The sequence below is a fragment of the Pipistrellus kuhlii genome, unplaced genomic scaffold (genome assembly GCF_014108245.1).
Source record: "Pipistrellus kuhlii isolate mPipKuh1 unplaced genomic scaffold, mPipKuh1.p scaffold_m20_p_14, whole genome shotgun sequence".
Lineage (NCBI taxonomy): Eukaryota > Metazoa > Chordata > Mammalia > Chiroptera > Vespertilionidae > Pipistrellus > Pipistrellus kuhlii.
This window is the reverse complement of record NW_023425449.1, coordinates 35,006,190-35,027,281: the sequence shown is the minus strand read 5'-3', so window position 1 is coordinate 35,027,281 and position 21,092 is coordinate 35,006,190. Positions and strand designations below refer to the sequence as shown.

At 49.4% G+C, this 21,092-nt stretch overlaps 3 protein-coding genes across 4 annotated transcripts in view; 2 read left to right on the top strand and 1 right to left on the bottom strand.

Annotated features, from left to right (window-relative positions):
- The window catches only part of RDH10 (retinol dehydrogenase 10), a 24,681-nt gene extending 7,685 nt beyond the window's left edge, over positions 1–16,996 (bottom strand). For both annotated transcript variants that reach the window (XM_036437146.2, XM_045581485.1), the window contains exons 1-3: positions 16,744–16,996; positions 16,258–16,594; positions 14,362–14,597 (exon numbers count right to left, since the gene is read on the bottom strand). In XM_036437146.2, the coding sequence (XP_036293039.1) occupies positions 14,362–14,597; positions 16,258–16,546 (525 nt within the window). In that variant the 5' untranslated portion in view covers positions 16,547–16,594; positions 16,744–16,996. The remainder of the gene's footprint in view (positions 1–14,361; positions 14,598–16,257; positions 16,595–16,743) is intronic.
- Positions 16,812–18,157, top strand: LOC123652314 (translation initiation factor IF-2-like). Its single transcript, XM_045581484.1, has 2 exons — positions 16,812–17,909; positions 18,037–18,157. The coding sequence occupies exon 1, from the start codon at positions 16,812–16,814 to the stop codon at positions 17,892–17,894; it is 1,083 nt and encodes a 360-aa protein (XP_045437440.1). The 3' UTR covers positions 17,895–17,909; positions 18,037–18,157.
- On the top strand, positions 18,037–21,092 carry RPL7 (ribosomal protein L7). The gene is made up of 7 exons (XM_036437147.2): positions 18,037–18,179; positions 18,877–18,988; positions 19,288–19,454; positions 19,996–20,133; positions 20,248–20,357; positions 20,517–20,726; positions 21,033–21,092. Exons 1-6 carry the CDS (start codon positions 18,166–18,168, stop codon positions 20,723–20,725), a joined length of 750 nt encoding a protein of 249 aa, XP_036293040.1. The 5' UTR covers positions 18,037–18,165; the 3' UTR covers position 20,726; positions 21,033–21,092.

Genomic DNA, 21,092 nt, shown 5'->3' with positions numbered 1-21,092 from the left:
CTCCTACAGTTCCAACCGCCCGGATCATTCCCGGGCTCCTAATGACAGACTGCAGCGGAGCCCGCGGCGGCCCTGTCAGGCCCGATCAGCCCAAAGCTAACAGAGAGCGCGGGGAGGAACGCGGGGCCCGTGAAGCCTGGCCTGGAAACTCCGAGACTGACGTGCGGGTGAGGCGCCTGTGCTGTGCCCGCCGTCCTTGCAGGCAAGCCCAAGTGGACGGGCACGAAGGGGAAAGTGCGGGAGTCCCCCACGGCAGGGAGAGGCCTCGTGGTGTTTTCTGTACATTTTTTTACAGCTGTCCTGTGGTCAATTCAAGAGAAGGAATATTTTCAAAGAATCATTTTTGTGGTGTTTATCTCTCCTTCGAATGTCCAAGAAACAGAGCGGACTTTCTAAAGAGACCCATGACTCATACTACGGCGAAGGGTACTGCCATCGGCACTTATAGTACAGTTTTCTGCTGAACATTGACCGTTTTCAGAATCTACGAAGAACAGCAACATAGACAATTAAAAATGGTACAATCAAGACTCGCTGAACAAAGACCACGTAACCGGAACCCTAAGGGTACCCCTTCCAGTGGGTCAACACCGCTCCCAGGGCCTTCCTTCTCCCGTCTATGCAGCCCCCGGAGAGTCCCGGGGACCGCACGGCTGCTGACAAGGCTCAGGTGACAGCCGGGGGCACTCAGTCCCCGCTCCTGGAAAACTATGGTTCAACAGCACGGACGACGGAAGCACTGAAAATACAGTGAACTGTGCCACAAAGGTTAGCGGGATAAATCACTAGCGTGTTCAAAGTCTGAAAAATGGTGGCACGCCTCCCACCGAAGCCGGGAGGAGCAGCACAGGACTGAATAAATCCTACACTGACCACACTTCAGACACTGCACTTTGACCTAGAAAACGCTACTTGAAATTTTTCACTGCAAAATTACCTTCGACGAGGAAGTAAAGCCCAGATCTATGTTCAATACCAACATGCCAACCTGCAAGTAGTCTGGATGCAGTTGACAGCACACATTCTAAAATTTATGTAACTGGATTCTGGCTTTTTTTTTTTTTTTTTTCTTCTTTCCGAGTTGGGTGTGTTTGCAGACAGAAAGGGACACATTGTGCAACAGAGCCCCGAGATACCGAAGCCTGCAACTACTCTCTCAGTCTTAACACAATGTTCATGGAAGTCTCAGCCTGACACATAATGTTCCGTCTTAGGTACAAAGGAAGCTCAACGTGTCGTCATCGTCGACTGGTACCGTCTACCGTCCTGTCCATGGCTGGGCTGAGGCCGCAGGATCAGCTCACATTTGCAGACATCAGCAGTTAATCCTGAACACATACATACACACACACACACACACGCCCATTCCTACAGCTGCCCTGCAACCAAGAAGCCAATAAAAGAGCGAGGTCTTTCAAAGGAACACCTAGATGATGACACCACGAGTTGTTGAGCAAAAACGAAGTGCGCTCATGAACTTGCCTTCCCCCCCGAGAGGCCTGGAGAGAACCTACTCCGAGGCGGAGACTCAGGCATCCACGTCCCCTTACACCGAGCGTGCGCTACCCAGAAACACTGGACAGGAGGGGACTTAAATCTCACACCTGCCTCTGGAGCCCAGAGACCACGCGGTCCCGACTGCCAATCACGTAGCCTTCCTCGCTACTTGACCTCTCTTGACTTAACTCGTTTGTAAGATGAAAAGGAGATCTCCAAGTTTCTTAGCTCAAAAATGTTATGATGACTTATATCCAATAATTCTTTCTTCGATTCCTGCCACGCTTTCAAAATACAAGTTGTAACACTGAGGTCTTACTTGCATTAAGTCTCATAAATGCCTCAGTAGGTATCTCTCCATTAGTGCCAGCATCTGAGCAGTAAGAATATCTACTCATCACATACAAATAACTGGTCATGCTTGTACCTTAAAATAATCCAAATTGAATACATGCCTCTTCTATGTTAAAAAAAAAAAAAAAAATTACAAGTTATCTGCAAAACAATCACCGCTTTTCCTCCAGCCCATGGAAGCGCAGTGTGATAAAAGAAACCATGAATGCCGAGCCCTGTTTCTGAAAGGCTGTTTTCCCTGACCCTCCCCCTGGCAGAGTCCTAGATGATCAAAGGAATGCTCCGGCAGCTCCCTCAAGCTCCCTCCCCTTGTTTAATAACTCTTTATAGAATAATGAAAATAATCCACAAAATTGCAGCCAAACCATCGGCTGAACAACAGGTTGTCATTAATCCCTTTGCTTTGCCCCGAACTTGAATCACATCTCAGAAATTATAACAAAGACCAATCTTCCCAAGGGCAGAGCCTCCGTTCTGCTCTGGTGACTGTAACCACTTCCACAAGGCATGGCCACGTGCAGCAGGCCCGGCCACGCTCCCACCCCGCCCCGCCCCGCCCCTGCGATGCCCCCGGGATCACCTGCCATCACCCCTGTGTCCCATGTGTGGAAACAGTTCACATTCTTCTGGTTTCTAGCTTTTTACTGGAGTCTTTTTAAAAACTTAAAAACCTTAACCTAAATGAAAGAAATATAATCAAAAGGTTATTCCTGAAAACGTATTGTATCCTCCAGCCTGCTCAAATTCTAAATTATCACAATTTAGAATTTGCTATGTGTGACTGTCAGGTACCTATATTGTATTGGCATGTTGAGAAAATTTAAGGATTGTAGAAACCACCTTTTTTGTAAACCAGTGGTTCCTTTCAAGAAAAGTTCCTTCTCAAACCCTGACGGGCACGGGTCACCTGGGACCTGAATCAAATGCCAATTTTGACCGAGGAGGTCTGGGAGGGGCCTGGACCTGCTTTTCCCACGTGGCCCTCTGAGCGGACCCCAGGCTGGCACCGAGTTCTGCGAGCCAGAGGCTCTGTCTACGCCACACTTGCGGCTTCAGAGCAGTCTCCGCTAGCAATGCAGCACAGGCAGACTACTTCCTCTGCTCTCTATGGAACCAGGATTTTAGGGGCTGGGAAGGCCCATTCTCCACTCTCCACACCCTCCTCCCAACAATGTTTATCAGGTAAAGGCCGGTTCAAGTCAAAGAAGAGCCCAGTGCTCTGGGGGGACCCTGAGTCCGTTTACAGACTGCCTGGGTCCATTGTAGTCGTCTGCAGGCTCCTCGGTTTCATGCTGAAACCTAATCCTCAAGGTGATGTATTAGGAGGGGATTAGGCCACGACGAGGGTGGAGCTCTCATGAATGGGATGAGTGCCCTTTATTTATAAAAGAAACCCGGAGAACTCCCTCCAGCCCTCCATCAGGGAGGTACCAGCAAAGACAGCTGTCTACACACCAGCAAGTGGGTCCTCACCAGACACCCAATCTACTGGAGCCTTGATCTTGGACAAACCTCCAGATTTGTGAGAAATCCACTTATTTCGTTGATAAGCCACCTAGTCTGTGATATTCTGTTACAGCAGCCTGAACAGATTCCCTGTGCACATTAGAACAAGCTCTCAAAACGAGGCGGGGAAGACTTCAAAATCATCCAGAGGCTTTGAAGGCTCAGCTTTCCAGACAGGAAATTCAGACCTTTCGGCCTCAGCATTTCTTTTTCATTTTTCACATTTACCTTTCTAAAGCTGTCATGCTTTGATAAGCCTGGGAGAAAACCTGACCTAGGACAAAGTGACCCCTTTAATAAAGGGCTAAGTTTGGACACAATCAGCCAGTCAGAACTGCACCATTTGGAAAAACCATGATTAGCACTTTCTAAGGCAAAGCTTACAGAGTTATCTGGAATTCTGATCCCATAAGATTATTATGTAACAGAATGAAGGTTTTACATTTTTCAGGAGATAATAAGCTTAACAATGAAACTGTATTAAAATCATGCTGTTAGTGACATTTTGGTCCCAAGTATTTATAGGACTTTGTTCAGACAGCCCTTGTAGAAGAGCCTTTTTATTCACTACTTTCCCCATCCAGTTTGTCAATGTTGACACATGCATGAGGAGGAGGAAGAGGAGGAGGAGGAGGAGGAGGAGAGGAGGGAGGAAGAGAAAGAGGATGGGTAAACAGGGATGCACTATTCTATTCTCAATGAAAATTACAGAAAAAGCAGAAAAACATATGATTGGGCTTTGGTAATAAAATTCTACTGTGGTATTCATTCTTTAGCCTACAATTTTTGCATGCTTGTCTAATTTATGGAGCTATCTTTCCAGGGACATTAAGCTAGAGTTAATTACTACCATTGCTAAACTAACCATAGTAGTTAAAAAAAAAAAAAATCCACGTTTGAAGGTGGATTCTCACATCTACTCAGGACAAAAGTAGAAGTGACTCACAGGCAAGTCCAGATGCTTTGAACATGTAGCCCAGGGAAGTACAGCAGGTCCTGGGGTAACACTGATTCATTCAACGTCAATTCATTAACATTGATGAGATGCCCTGGGAACCCAACTCCTGATTCTATCAATTAGCCTGTGACGACATTGGTCACATCGCGCGCCATTCTGCTTAAAGTCGCAGACCTTACTGACACTGGACTTTGTAGAGGCTGCAAACTAAAGCCCTAGGATGAGGGCCTGGGTCCTGGCTTCTTCCTTTCCCAGGGGTGAGTGACCTTAGGCAAGCCCCACAACCTGTCACACTTTGTTTCCTCAGCCATAAAAATGGGGATAAGTCTACTTCATTCAGAAGAGTGTGCATGAAAGGGCTTTATAAAACTTAAGTGCTATATAAAAGTACAGTAAGTGCACACAAGGCTCATTAAGCATATATTTATTTATAGGCTGGTTTGGTTATAAATGCTATCTATTTTGGGTTATGTTGTCTTATTCAAGTTCCTGCAGCTCCTGGCCCTTACTATGTATGGCTCCCAGGCCTCCCTGCCCTCCACGCAGCAGCAGACCACACTTCCTGCAGAAAGCCCGTCCTGACCCTGAAGCAGCCTCAAAAAACACACTGCTGAATAATTGTGCTGACACCTCTTCTTCCGGAGTCCTAGACGGTGCTGGGAAACACCCACACATGTTCCCATAACACCCCTTTCCAATCCTTTTCTTTAGTCCTGTTTTACTAGGACCAGAAAACAACTGTTTAAAAATATCAACGACTATGCCTGATGGAGAAGAGTCCAGCAAATGTAAAAACATTAACAGCACAGAACTACTTTTTACATCTGCTGTGTCCTCTTTCCCAAGAAATTGTAGAACTATCTTGTTTTTAAAAATCTGTGAGAAATCAGCAGGGGGCAGTACGTTAGTTACAATTTGCAGGTGGGAAAATTCAGGCTTTGAATTTTAAGTTTCATTTGTCCTCAAAATCCCCATGTGCTACACAAGTTACGCCACCAAGTATTTTCCCGGTTACACGGATTCAGGGAGTGTCACTTGGAGGAGCTCCGTTGTTTAGAATGATACTAAGAAGGTGAACCACGTTAATGTTTAAAAATTCCAGCACTGAGCTATGTGAAGGAAAAGCAGGAAATGCAAACTCGGTGCAAGCAGCAAATGGGAAACACTGTGGTTTCCCCAAACCCCAAACCGCCAGGGCCACATGATGTTAGCACCGGCGTCACCGCTCGCAGCTCTGTGTGAACTTTGCAAGTCTCACAGACCAAGTCGTGTTTTGTCTCCAAATGTGAAGTCACTCTAAGTGGCTTGTCAGTTGGGCTAATGTGACAGCACTCAGGGTTGCCGCAGTAATTGCCCTCCCTTGTTAAATGTTCTAGCAGCATTTGCTGAAGTGTTGAAAGTTTTATAACCATTATGAGAGGATATTCCATTTTCACCCCCCTTGGTTCACTTCATTTTACTTTCAGAGCATTTTGGAAAATGGTCTCTGACAGGTGTGAACTTAAGTTTTAAGAGAATTGACAAATAAGGGGCGAAGAAAAAGGGATCCAGGCATGGGCCGTGCTGGGTGAGAGCAAGGAAAGGTGTTAGCGGTCCTGCTGCTGAAAGTATCCCCTCCAAGCGGAGGTGGCTCAGCTCAGGCCTTGTAAACCCAGAGACCCCGGTGACTGGAACTAGCTGGCCCGCTGTCAGGGCGAGGGTGACGAAATCCGAAGGCTGTGCTCAGACAAGCTCCGCTCTGAAGAGGGGTGTCTTACAGAGTGTAGGTCACAGCACAGGCAGGCCCACTCAGGCCCCCCACTGCGGGGACCAGCGGCATGCTTTGACTGTATGTATTCTCAACGAGAGAATGCAAAGCTCCCTTCCTCCGAGTTATTTTCCAGTTATGCTTACAAGGGGTCTGAGCCTAGAAGGAGTTTTTAGGTCAGTTAATGGGAACTATGAGAGGGATTTATTCTTTGAATAGCTAACTGTGACAGTTAACTTCTGAGATAAGAAATCACTAATTAAACCGAGAGATTTAACACATTTTTACCTTATCCGGCTCCAAACATTGGATTTATTAACCCATTCAGTGGAGGCAGGGAATAGTTTCCACTTTTAAAAAATCTATCAGAGTTTATCATGCTTCAAAGATTAGCTACAAAAGGCCCTTTATCTTGGGAAAATAACTGGTTGTGTGTAGAAGGAAATAAGATACAAATCCCCTGCAGTACGCCCCCTAGTGGAATTTCAGCATAGTACAATTTGGGGGGTCCCCCAAATATCCCGGGTATTGAGGACTTAACGCAGGCGCGGAAGGACTATTGCAAGTCCAGGGGTGTACCTGCACCTGGTCACCAGCCTTCTGCATGTCACTCACTGAGCATTCCAGGCCAAGCAGACACACAGGACCACCTACACATCCATCCACATAGGCAGCTCTCTGGGCTAGACAGAGGCAAACTGATGACTTACCGGAATGGAAACAGGCTTAATTGTAGCTTCCAAGAGACAGAAATTACAGATGCACCTGCTATTAACACCCTTTAACTCAAGACAAACTGAAATGAAAAGGGGTTTCCTACTTTAAAAATGCATCCTAGCCGGGACCGGTTTGGCTCAGTGGATAGAGCGTCAGCCTGCAGACTGAAAGGTCCCGGGTTCGATTCCGGTCAAGGGCATGTACCTTGGTTGCGGGCACATCCCCAGTAGGGGGTGTGCAAGAGGCAGCTGATTGATGATTCTCTCTCGTCGATGTTTCTAACTCTCTATCCCTCTCTTCCTCTCTGTGAAAAATCAATAAAATATATTTTTTTAAAAATGCATCCTAACTCCCAAGTGAGGTTAAGACTACTGGAAGGGATTTTCTGATTGCCACATCTTGAGAGATATAGTCAAGATACTAAAGTAAATCGCTTGACAATCTGAAGAATGATTAAGGCAAACACAAACTTAAAGGAAGAGAATAAAATGAGAGAATGTGGGCAGTTAAATACTGGCCATTGGGTATGTTGCTCTTCTGCTGGCCCCAGGGACCAGATCCTGCAGCGAGAGGGTAAGGACTGTGCCAGGCAATGTCCATTCAGTCTTTGGGGAAAAACCATTCAATCCGTGTTAGCATTAGCACAGGCCAAAGAATGCACCCACTCTGACATGTCCTCTACATACACTCTACAGGGATGGATGATGGCTAAAGCTTTGCATGGGGAAAAAGAACAAACATCAGCTTTGCTTCCAGAAATGAGATCAGGAGCATATAATCCAACAAGAGGGCCATTCCCTGAACCAGCAATTGGAGTTGATTCTACAAGGACTGGCCCTTAATATATAAAGATACTAGTTAGTCAACAGGAAAACATCTTGATTGTGTTTGTTTCTTCTTTCCCTGGAGTAGTGATCCATTGTCTGAACTATTTAGCTCTGTCTCCCAGGAAGACAGGACTCAAATGGCAGAGCAGCTGAGTGGCCAGGGCTCTTTCAGGGCACAGCCCCGTTTGACCTCGCTTAGGGCAAACCAGGGGCTAAGGGATGAGCTTGAAGGCAAGAGGAATTCAGCTTGGGGAGGTCTGAGCGGCAGTGTTGATGAGCCTGGACTTTGTGCTGTGAACAAAATGGTCATGCAAGGGTTTGGGGTCGCATAAGCAGACACGCCGCAAACTTAAGTCTGCTTAGAAAACCCCAGGGTGGGGAGCGATGGTTGGAAACAGGGAAAGACATCGGGAGACTCTTTCCAGAAACCAGGCAAGAATGGTGGAAGCAAACAGGTGGAGGCAGAGTGGAAAGGTGGGATCATGGCTCATGGAAGCAACAGAGCAGTCAGGACTGGGTGCCCTGTGCATGCATATAGCACCAGCAAAGAAAGACACTGCTAATGTCTCCAAGCCTGGTCCTGGCCACGCCTGGGAATTGAAGAAGGTGCAAAAAAGGAGTTCAATTTTGAGACTTGCTGATGTTAGGGAACACACGGAGCAGACAAAGCAGTTGTGTGAACGTGGGACCTGCCACAGAAATCACAGTGGAAGCTGCTGAGATAGACAGATGATCCAGCCAGCAGTGCCCAGCGGGAAGAAGTCTGAGCATCTAATACCAGAGTCATTTCAGAGGCAGGGAGTGGATTGACAGGAAGAGAAGCAAGAGAAACTGGGCTTATCATGGAAGCTAAAGCACAGAGTTTCAGAGGGACAGTCAAATGGGTCACATTCTGCAGAAAGACCAAGCTGCACATTGGATTTGGCACAGGGGGAGCACTGCTCTTCCTCCTTTGGCACTGGTTACTTGGTCAGACCTTCTAAATGATCCAGATAACCAGACACATGTGAGAACATATGTCACAGAAATTGGGAAGATTTTTATAGGATGGTTCCCTGCTCACTCAGACCAGTTATGTAAAGTGACATTTTATCATATCATAGATGTTGATTTCTAGTAGCAATAGACACGAGCCCAGCATGTAATGTATCAAATATAGACACTCAAAGTTCAATGAGCATGTGATCTTATTTTGTTTTAGGAAAGAAGGCTATGAAATGACTTGGTCAGGCACAGTCTCAGGTATCCAAGTGGTTGCTATCTAAGGAGAAGTTTTAGTGTGACCACAAGAATTACTAAGGCAAAGTATGCTTACCCCATGCCAATTTTTAGTTCAGGTCAAGACATAAGAAGTCTTTATCTCTACAGCTCAAACATTTGATTTTTATGGATATTTTTATTTAATAACAGAAAGCAGCTAGTTCTAGTACAGACTTTAAAAGGGGCCTTGAATTACAAGGGTTTTTTTTTTTGGGGGGGGGGAGCGCGTTGTGTGTTTTTTTAATCCTCACCCAGGGATATTTTTTCCATTGGCCAGAGTGGTGAGGAGCCTGCAACCAAGGTACGTACCCTTGACCAGAATCGAATCTGGGACCCTTCAGTTCACAGGCTGATCTACTGAGTCAAACTAGCTAGGGCAAGTTTTTAGGAACTATCCTTAGAAAGAAAAACAATGTCTAGAAAATATACTCTATATAATAAAAGCCTAATATGCAAATTGAGCAGTTATTCGACCGGGAGACCGACTGCTCACTATGACATGCGCTGACCACCAGGGGGTGGTGCGGAACATGGCAGGTGTAGGTGAGCTGGCCCCCAGGTGGAGAGCTGTGACCTCTCGCTGGCTACCTGAGGGCGGGGGTGATGGGAATGGAGGTGCGGTAAGAAAGCGGGGTGTCTGCCAAGCTCACTCTCACTCCCTCTGCTTCCCTCCCCCGGGAAGCCCCCACGTTCAGGTACCAAGCACCCACAAGGCCTCTTCCAGGAGAACCGGGCTGCAGCCACCGCTCGGGCTCACCCTGGGTTCACGCAGGAGCCAGTCTTCGAGGCTGGCCAAGAGACAGCGTGCTGGCCCCAGCTTCTGGGCTCACCACATCTGCATAGGGACTCGGGCGCTGTGACTCAGGCGGAGAGGAGCATGCGGGGGACCAGTGGCCCAGGTGCTGCCCAGGGCCCAGAGGTCAGCTGGGACCCGCCCTTCTACGCCAGATGCTCATAGATGCTCATGCTTTGATCGCTGGCCAGGCTTAGGGACAGCACCCGTGTACGAATTTCATGCACTGGGCCTCTAGTAGTCTAATAATTCTCAGTATTATGGGTTGGAGGAGGAAGCATTGACTCTATAGTTTTATATAAATACTTTAGAAATATTTTTAAATCTAAGAAGCCTTAAAGAAAACTAGGTTTCTCTAACTAGAGAACAGAGGATTACAGTCTTTGAGATTAAAAACTAGTAAATCACACACACAAAAAAAACTTGAACATTAATGATTAGGGACCATTCATGAGATATTAGGTACTAATGTCTTTAAGTGCTACATTACTCAGGTCTACTGGTGGGCTTTTACTTTTCCTGGATGGATTTTAACTAAAGAGACTTTAGACATTTGGATATAGATAAAGGACTAATTCAGTAATTAGTATTTTAAAACTGTGAAACCTTTTAAGTTAAGTGGTCTATTAATTAACTACCAATTATCTTGTCTGACTACCGTATCAATAGAAGTAAATTACCAACTAGCTGTGTGACAGATTGAGTCCTTTGCAATGCAAAATCTCTCCCGCACATAAAAGGCCTGTAGCTAAATGCTTCTGCCTCCCCCTTTTGGCTAATCGGGGATCAATGTGCTGCTCACGTGGGAAGGCAAGGCGAGCTGCAGCTCTTTGGTCAAGAAGGACCTACAGATAAACTCGCTTTTAGAAACAGCGAGCTAAGACTCTGCTTAAAAAATAACAAGTGAAGCCATGCTAATGTTTTTTTGGGGGAACACGGGTTTGCAGTTCCTGTATGGAGGCCAACGTTCCATATTTCTCACCAAAATACAGAGAACCTGAGATATTCCTATGATTATGGCAAACAAAGGGCACTGTATTGTGTGCACTCGGCACGGTCTTGCCCTGACCGGGATTGCTGCACAACAGATTATCCTGACTAGAGCCTGCCTCAAATCTATCATTTCTTGACTGGCGACCAAGAGAAGGTTCCTAGGAGGGTTCCTGGGGATGGCAGAATACTGGAGGGTGAAGCATCACAGCAGACGGGAGGGCTGTGCAGACAGTGCCACGTCCGGTAAAAACCGCCATCATGCATGGGAATAGCAAGAAGCAAGGAGTTCCTCTCCTCAAGGCCTGGTCACTGGGAAATAGGAATGGACACCAGGCATTCCACTTGAGCTTGATTCCAATTCCCATATTCACACCAGCCCTCTCAAAGTCGCCAGCCTCGCACCCCCGCGCAGACTTAATGCACTAGAGTGAAGAGGAGCATACAGGTGGGGCAGGGAGAATGAAAAAATGATGCGGGGAAAACGAAGAGAGGTGCGAACGACAAGAACAGGAGGCGGCCCCCACTATGAAATCTCATCGATCGTCCCCAGCTTCAATCAGCCCAGCATAACGCTCACCTTGGGAAGCTGCAAAAGACAGACCCATGTGAGCATCCTCTGAACAGCTGATCTAAATATTTAAGCAGAAGCCTGGCCTTGGTTACCAAACATCTATCGAGTGGCTTAGGAGCAGAGTTCTGTGCCAGCAAGGGGAAAGCAAACAGATGCGTAAATAAGCTGCCTTTGGACTGTGTGCCATCTACTTAGGGGTTCGGAGCACAAGGTAGAAAAGGTTGCACTGAAGAACACAGACTGGGCAGCCCAGGATGGACCTGACAAGGAGGCTGCAGAGACTCCCGGCAGGAAGAGAGGAAGTTCGGACAAGTCCTTTCCCTGCAGCTTCATCAGAAAATTAGAGGCTGGACTAGACGATCTCTAAGGACCATTGCAGCTCTAACATGCAAAAACGCCAGACAAGGAACAGCAAGGACTTGAGCGAGGCCTTCAAAGGCAGACGGAGGAGGGCCGGAGGGCCTTCCAGGCTGGGGAAGCGTGTGAGGAATGGTTTGCAAGTAGCAGCATCCACAGCTTTTTGATGGACGCCCACATGACACCCACGTGGTTTTCTACTTAACTGCATATGACTTTAACTCGGGGTCAGGACTTGCGCGCTCTTGATTATATTATGAAAACCAACAACAACTGCTACTTAAAGGTCTAGCTCAAGACAATCTGTTCAAATGACTGGACAAGTCTTGCTCAACTGATCTACTTTTTAAAAAATGTTCCGGGCAACTTCTCTTCCCCACCCAGATACAGTCAAAAGACACACGGGTGATTTTTTTCTGGAAGGGAACAGCTTATGCCAACACTGGACATCTCTGAACAGCTACCACAAACATCTTCCCCGAAGAGGGTCCACCGGAAGGGGGCTGACTTCAGGTGGCTCTGAATTCATGTAGACGCCCCAACCCCAAGAATCACTGTGAAAATTAACACAGTAGTAAGTCTTCTTTCATATTTTAGCTGCTAGACCTCAACTTCTTAAAAGGTTTCTTGGCAAGAAGTTAAAAATTCTAACTAGAAAGCGAGTTTTCTGACTTCAATATTGAATATAAATTCTTAAGTTTAGATGCTTGGGGGGAAAAAAACAGCTGGAGAACTCAGGAGCCTCCCATGTTTTAATATGAAGTGACATCATACTGCCAAGGCTTCCAAGAACTCCCTTAATTGTGGAGTTAGGCAACATTTCAAAAGGCCTCTGGGAAGGTGATCTGTTCCTGCGTGCTGCGGAGATCCCGCTCCGCGATAACCCCGCTACTGGGGACGTGACTAGGTCTTCTCAGATTAGAAAGTAGCCTAATGTTTGAGGGGCGGCACACTAATTGATGTGTGTTTTCAAAGCTGAAGCTATGGCTTTTCTGTGCTTAACACCCTCCAAATTAGCTCTCATTTCATAGGACGTTTAGAGAAGAAGAGCTGCTTTCCTCTTACAAGTATTTAACTGTAGATCGCAGGGGATTTCTTGAAAAAATCTGGTTGCATTTGAAATTTTAGAATTCAGCAAAATGAGCATACAGAGGAAGGAGGTGTTATCGACTTCAGAGTATTTTGTGTAGGGAAACGTCAGAGTTCAGAAACGAGCATCAGCTCCGTCAAAGGCCATCGGGAAAAACCAGTCCCGGTGCCGGGTTCATAACTGGCCTCCAAGGGCTGAATACCTGGTTAAGGATGAATAGCTGACTGAACTCAAGTTTCTATGGCAGCGTCACCCTTACCATTCTTCAAACAGGAAAACTGTAGTCCACCTGCACTGTATGTACGTCTTTTATTGCTAAAGAGGCTGTTTCCCTCAGAATTACAAACACACGAGATGAGGGATAAGCTGTTGCCCAGTTTGTCCAGTTGCACTGGCCTTCACTCGTCGGCCCCACCTCTCTGGCACCTGCCACTGCTCTGTGGACCCCCCGGCAGCAAGGACTATCCCTCCCCCGACCCCACCGCGCACAGCACACGCTCGCACACTTCCACACACACACAAGCACACTTAATCTCCCCAGACTGTATCTAGTCTTCTCCTTCCTCCTTTAAAACATGACGTGAGTTAACTTGCAATGTTTATATGTTCATTCTAGAGGTTTGGAAATGAGTTAAATAAAGTTCAGGTTTGAAAATAAAATGGGTAAGCTCCTTCCAGGATAAGAGACATGGTTTGTTGTTAAAAGAGCAACATTTGACTTAAGTGCTTCTGAAGCCAGATGAAGTTTTTAAGCAATTGCTAAAAAACTTAGGAGGTTTAAAGTGACCTATTTAGGAGAAACAGTTCTTCATTGTGTTCGATTAGAAGGCTAATCTGCCTATGGAAAACACACACACACACACACTCCTTTCTCCTTACCCTTTCTTTATCGGATCCCTCTTCTCTACAAAAGGGGGAACACCATGGAGGAGGAAAAGCGGAAAGTGGGTCAACCATGTGCAGTTATAGGGGAGGGGTTCACACCTCCCGTTACTGAGTCAGTTTGGCTGAGAAACTGGGTTGGTTCTGTCCCTCGAGCAGTAAAGCCCTCGCTCTCCCCCTCAGGGGCCGGAGGAGCTGGCGCCCTGGTTGGTCTCAGTCCCTGGTCCACCAGACCTCACAACCCTCCTGCCCCTACGTAGGGGCCCTGTGGCCCAATAGGGGTGACTTCTGTCTCCCGAGAGGCCTACCGAAGCCGAGAGGGACTCCAGCAGGACAGTGCCCCGACCCTGCGACGGCCCGCGATGCGAAGTGCCTGCCAGGGTGGCCTGACTGCGCCCAGGGGACCCCAAATGCTGATCTCAGAATCTCCGGCACTTCCCAAAACACAGCCCGGCGGTAATGTGGAAGCCTAAACTCTGACTTTAGGAATTCATAAGAACAGCCGATGTTTTACAAACTCAACGGAAAGTAAAATAAACAATCCCAGGATTTTATGCTTCCTCTTGTTATTTTTATGGCAGTCTTTCAAACTAGTTCAAAATGTTCAGTCCTCTACCCTCTCAAGAAATGCTGGACTGGGGGTGGGGGCGGGAAGCAGGCAGCGATTTAACGGTTAACGGGTGAGCGATGTAATGCACCGCGGGGAATAGGAGCATGCAGGTGGCTCTCAGGCTGGCACTGAGGGCTCTCTCCGTCCCCCCTTCTCACGGCAGAGGGCCCAGAAACGAACAGAGGATGTTTCTATTTACCCAGAAGTGTGCGTGGCAATTGACCATCATGGTTCTCTCAATGAGCTCATCAGGACATTCCAGGAGGTGGTGCCCGGAGACCACGCCGGCATTGTTGACCAGGACAGAGACCTCGCCAACCTCCTTGCGGACCCTTTCTGCCGTCAGGTAGACGTTCTCCCTCTTCCCCACGTCGCAGGTGTAGGTGAAAACCTGCAGGTTACAGTGGGGCAGGATCTCTTCCTCGCCGTTCCCAGCTGTCCTCAGAAGTCCAGATGAGGGGAAAGGGGGGGAATGGAACAGAGAAGGGAGGGGGTTTGCAAAAAACGTGAGTCACATGGCAGTCAGTAGGACAAAGATCATACGAAACAAAAAACTCTACAGTGAGCTTCGGATTTCTAACACGGTGAGGCTTGCCAATGACTGAGCTTACAGCTGCTTCCCTCCCCGAAAAGTCTGGGGGAATTACAGCAATGTGCTGGAGAACTTCGCTTCGGGGGAAATCATGCAACTGTGACAAGCCCAGCGCAAGGCAGGCCTCCTGGGATCAGCTTCCTGGAGCGAAAGACACCTGGAAAGAACTGATCCCGACCCAGGGACCCCCCCCCCCCCCCACACACACACAGTGCACGCTCCTCTTTGGGGGGGCAGTGGCCAGAAGTGGCTTTTACTCTCTAGTATGAGCACCCTCAAAATGGAAACTCACCTCAAGGCTCACATATCAAAACTGTCACTAATCATCTGAATTCATCCAAAGCCAATGATTGATCCTAGAGTTTCTCATGGAAAGTGTACACGAGTGTGTCCTAACTGGCATAGCACCCTTACATAAATCAAGTTCACAGGTAGCCATGCCATTTAATCACACGAGAACTCAATGTGATAACCGCAATCTCTTCCCTGGAAAACGAATAGCTTTATCGCTTAGGTTTTGGCATGGGAGCACAAACATCTGTCTTTGCTGCCCTCCAAACCATCGCTTGAAAAATGTAATGTTTTTAACCTTTTTGATTCTCTGACCTAAAAGGCAGGTGGCCAATAATTTTGGCAACAAATGATCAATATGGGGGAGGGCTGGTGCCCAAGTTAATCTTCCCTGGATAGTTCAATGTTTTCCCTGGAAACAAAAAATTTTGTTAAAAAGCAAAAGTGATTGTCAAGTTTCCTGGACCAACACTTAATGTTTGGTGGTGGTCTGCACATTTTTTTTTTAAGTCTCAAATTCAGGTCCGTTGATACACGTACAAAAATGCAGATTTCCCGAGGTTACCAAAAACGTGGACAACACATTGACAAAGAGGCTTCCGTCATTCAAGCTCGGACTTTAAGAAGCAGCGCAGGCGCAGTTTTTCAATCAGGCTAAGTGTGTAACTAAAGGACTTAGTTATCTCTGGTGACACAATGTAATTATTTCCCAGTGATTAAAGTTACAGAGAAATCAGCGCTGCCCTCCTCTAAGAGGTTCACAGACCACAGGAAGCAGACGTGCTTCTGTCCAGTCCGGGAACAACTTCCCAGACAAGTTTCCCATCGCAGAGGCGATGGAGGCATTTCCTTACGGTTCAAACCTGGGGACACAAGTGCCCTCTGCCTTCCCTGTTCTCGGAGGGCTTAGTCCTCAAAGACACCGGCCGGACCTCGGCTAAGACAAGGGTCTGGCACACGCCCCCCCTTTAAACACGGAGGCGATCCTGCTCCTTTATGGGGAGGGGGCAGCCTGTGTGTATGTATGGAGGGGTGTCTCTTCCAGGACAGCCAGGCTTACCGTGGCAATGGGGTTCGGTGGAAGGTGGGGGCCGGGGGGCGCCCAGGTGGGCGCAAGGGCGGGGAGGGGCTTGATTCAACAATGCCGGGGCCGGGGCCGGGGCGCGGGGCGCGGGGTGCGGGCGCGGGCGCAGGTCGGTCCGCCCGGCTTACCTTGCAGCGCCGCGGCGTCGGCCGCCTCCAGGTCGCGGTAGATGTGGCGCACCATGCCCGCCGTCTCCTCGTTGCTCTGCGTGTTGATGTCCCAGAGCACCAGCAGCGCCCGGCGCCGCGCGAACTCGAGCGCGAAGAGGCGGCCCAGGCCGCTGCCCGCGCCCGTGATGAGGCACACCTGGCCCGCCACGCTCTTCTCCTTGGGCCGCACCAGCCAGCGCGCCGCGGCCAGCACGAACGCCCACAGCACTTTGAACGTGACCACGAAGAACTCCACCACGATGTTCATCGCGGCGCCCGGGGGCCCGCAGCCCGGCTCCCCCGCCCCCCGGGGCGTCTGTCCGAGCGGCCGGGACCAGAAGGCTGCTGCGCCCCGAGGTGCCCGCCGGGGCTGGGGTGCGCGGGGGGCCACTCCCGCCTAAGCTCTGCGCGCGGGGGGTGGGGGGGGAACCCCAAGCGGTGCCCGACGCGGCGGCGGCTGCTGACCCGCCCGGCCGGCCGGTCCCGCTGCGGCGGCGGTGACAGCCGCGAGTCAGGCGGCGCGCGCTGCCCTCATGGCCAAGCCGCCGCCGCCCGAGCGTCTTCGGAGCCGCCGCGCCGGCTGCCTCTCACCCCGGGGGAGGGGCGCGCGGCGGGGACGGCGCGGGCCGGCGGGCCGCCGCCGCGGGACTTGTCAACTTGACCCAAGTTGCGAGCGGGTGGCAGGCGGGCGGGTGGGGTGCGGGGCAGCGGGGAAGCCGGGAAGGGGCTGCTTGCCCGGCCGCTTGCAGCCGCTGCCGCCGTCGCGGGCCCCCCCCCCACGCCCTCTCCTCCGAGGCTGTCACGCCGGCACCCGGCTCCTCCGCGGCGGCGAGACGCCACAAGCACGTCGGAGCGCTCCCGACCCGCCTGTGAGCGGGATCCACGCTCCGCGCTATATAACCCGCGACCGGGAAGAGCCAGAGGCGGCATCGGCCCTCCCTCCGCTCGGCCCACCCCGCCCCCGGGCGCACCCCGCCCCCGGCCCAGCCCCCCGCCCGCCCGCAGTCCGCGGAGCCGCGGCGGGGCAGCCCCTCTCACATGGCCGTGGCCGCAGCCTCCAGCCCGCCTCGCACCTCCCTTCGCGGCGGCTCACGCCCCCTGCCGTGGGGTGTCCGGGCCTCCGCCTGCCAGGCCCGGTGGTCGGCAGCGCCCCGGCCATCCTCCTCCTCCTCCTCCGCGCGTCCGGTCCTCGCGGTGCCCCTCTCGCCACTTTCATGAAGCGGGTCATTCTGGACGGCCCCGCCTGCAATCAGGCGCCGCCGAAGACAGCCCTTCGGGCTGGAGGAACGGAAGGACCTCGGCTGCGCGGCCACGGGGGCGCCGGAGGCTGTGTGACTGGGGTTGGCGGGGAGCCGAAAAGGTGCTTAAAGCCGGTTCTCGGGAGCGACTTGGAATCTCAGCTGGCCCTTTGCATCGTGGGCCAAAAGAGTCTCATTTTCCCTGGCTGGAACCACCACCGTGGTGGCTGCCTGCAGTCCTTGCCAAACGTCGCCCGCCCGCCCGCCGGGCAGGCAGTGGGACTGGTGCATGCTGGGATTTGTAGTTCGCACCCGTGGCGTGTCATTTGCATTCATTACTGGGTGGAATTCGACCCGCACCGAGTTAATGCACCCTAAGGGACTAGTCAAGGTGTCAGCACTCCTTGCTCTCATATGAATTAAAGAGTTTAATCGATACATATTTCCCCCCATACAAATTGTATCCTAAACTTGACCCTACGAGACTGAATCAGGAATGTCTTAATTTTTGCGTTTGCAGGGCGTGTTCTCTCAGTTCTGAGTTCTTTTCTGGCTTATCCTGGGACACCTATGAGTCCTGGGGCTTTTCACGCGTCGTCTTTAAGTGAACAGTGCGCATGCGCCACCTTCCTCTTTTCCGGCTGGAACCATGGAGGGTGTAGAGTAAGTAGCTCTTCCTCTCCTCGAGAATCCCCTTCCATCCCCGAAACCAGAGACCTTTTGCCCCACTTTCCCCCGGCCCACCTGTACCCTGTACCTTTGTCTGCTTACCTGTGCGTTTGTGACGTTTTGTGACATTGGCGGAGGCCGCCGGCCGGCAGGGGATGCAGGCAGCCGTAGGGCGGAGGTTTTGGAGTTGTTGGGAACGGGGCGAAGTGTGGGAGCTGAATATGTGCGGCCTCGGCCGGTTGTCCACCCCTCCGCTTTGTGAGGGAGGCACCGAACCTCTGCATTGGGTTCGTCCTTGTCTGGTACTCGATCTAGGATAGGCGTCCCTGCCGTCAGCCCTTTGCTTTCAGCATGTGGCGCTTGAGGCCTGAGCGGGGTGATGGCATTTTTTTTTCCTGTGGTTATTTGTTGAGGAGCCTAAGCCCTCGTTAACAGTCTAGGGATCCTTGTCTTTTGTTAACTCTGCTGTGGATATTTTTGTTGTGCGAAGCTGGGACCGGGCGTGGATTAGACGTGAATTTCCGTGTTAAAGGTACTAATAGCGTAGACATGGCCTAAGATCTCCGTCTGGGCCCATCGCAGCTGAAGGGACACACGTGAGAGCCAGTGGCGGTAGTTGTGCTAAGTGCTCGGTAATGAGCGCGCGGCGGGGCTGTGAGCTTTAAGAACTGTTCATGCTTGCTAATGCCAGAGAGAAGAAGAAGAAGAAGGTTCCTGCTGTGCCAGAAACCCTCAAGAAAAAGCGAAGGAATTTCGCAGAGCTGAAGATCAAGCGCCTGAGAAAGAAGTTTGCCCAAAAGATGGTAAGTAAACCTTTTTTTTTCTTTTAAGACACCGTGTAAGAAGAGGCTTTGGGGTGGCAAGCTAGGAGGATGTTCTTGGCAAGATTGGTTTACTTGACCTGGCCTACCAGGGAGGGCGAGCTTAGCGCCTCAAAGTGACATCACAGGTGAAGGTGGCATCTGCTTTTGGGAATGTTAATGCAAACTGGCAAGAAAGGGAGGAAAAAGTTTCAAGGGAGGTTTCGGTTTCTTCGGAACTGGTCTTGTCTTGGTCATTTTGTTTGGAGCTAAAAATCGGGTGAATAATTCTTGTTTTTCAGCTTCGGAAGGCAAGAAGGAAGCTCATCTATGAGAAAGCGAAGCACTATCACAAGGAATACAGGCAGATGTACAGGACGGAGATTCGCATGGCTAGGATGGCAAGAAAGGCCGGCAATTTCTACGTACCTGCCGAACCCAAATTGGCGTTTGTCATCAGGATCAGAGGGTAATCAATCAGTTCATGGGTGTTTTGTTTTGTGTTGATTTATTTTTGCTGCAGTCTGATTTTGAAGGGGAAAACTGCGATCTCAGAAAAATGGGACATTACTTCTGGAGGCGTTGTTTCTGGAATAATATTATTTTGGGAGTAGCTTGAACAAGGGATTGTTTTAATGGTTTAGCTGTGAGACCTGTGCCCTAAAGTCCTTATCCATTCTCTAATTGAGCACTGGGCTTGAGTTCAGGGTCCTGGAGATGAAAAGTAGTTCAAGTATAGCCTCCTGAAGTGTTATGACAGATGTTTACAGAATTGGCGAGTGGGGGGAGGGTTGGAGGGAGTTTAAGTGTCAAAGGTATATGTCCAAAGGCAGTTTACTTGTAGAGGGGCCAAGTTGGGAGAGGTGACAAGACAAATTTAGCTAAATAACAGGAGAGGATTCCTGTCTGTCTAGGTGGACTTGTGGCGTCCAAAATTGTAATGGTTTCCTGCCCTTCATTAATAAAAACCTGTGAAAGGCCCAGAGACATTGTCGTTCTTTTCACTGCAGTATCAATGGTGTGAGCCCAAAGGTCCGAAAGGTGCTGCAGCTTCTCCGCCTTCGCCAGATCTTCAACGGCACCTTTGTCAAGCTCAACAAGGCCTCCGTCAACATGCTGAGGATCGTGGAGCCTTACATTGCGTGGGGGTAAGTCTGCCTTCTCCTTTGGTTTCTGTTGGTTATGTTAGCAAGATCGATGTTAGGTGCTTTGACAGCAGTAACCTCATTCTTTGGTCATTTACGTCTGCTTTCATATTTCAGGTACCCAAATCTGAAGTCGGTGAATGAATTGATCTACAAGCGTGGTTATGGCAAAATCAACAAAAAACGAATTGCCCTGACAGATAACGCATTGATTGCTCGATCTCTTGGTAGGTTCTGCTTCTTTGGAGGAAAGTTTGCTATTAGAGTTAGTATTTTCTGGTATCTTGTGGCCCTGCGTTTTCCTCTTTTTCCTCTTAACTATATATTACAGCCTATAATTGTGTTTGTTCAAGTAACAATTGTTATCTTACCCTTAAAATGTTCAGGTAAATATGGCATCATCTGCATGGAAGATCTGATCCATGAGATCTACACTGTTGGAAAGCACTTCAAAGAAGTGAACAACTTCCTGTGGCCCTTCAAGTTATCCTCTCCTCGGGGTGGCATGAAGAAGAAGACCACCCATTTCGTAGAAGGTGGAGATGCTGGCAACAGGGAAGACCAGATCAACAGGCTTATTAGAAGGATGAACTAAGGTGAGCATCTACTCGAGAGGCGTTTACTTAATGCTCGAGTAGATGGATGCAGTCTCATAATTTTCCCACTCAATGTTGATGAGGGTTTGGTTTGAGTTCTAATATATTTAGTGGGGCTACAGTTGGTTTGGTTACTCCCTTTTGAGGATGTTTATGAAGGGGGGGAAGATCTGTTAGTGATTTTTTTTTTTTTCTACTTAAAAACGGACAGTGAATTGGTACTCTAATAACTTACTGGTTTATGTTAATTCCTAGCTATTGAGGTGGTTTCTTTAATGGTTTTTTGTTTCTGTTTTTCCCTTTCAGGTATCTACTATCGTTATTTTTGTAATCTGGTCAGTTAATAAACAGTTCTTCAAAATTGAA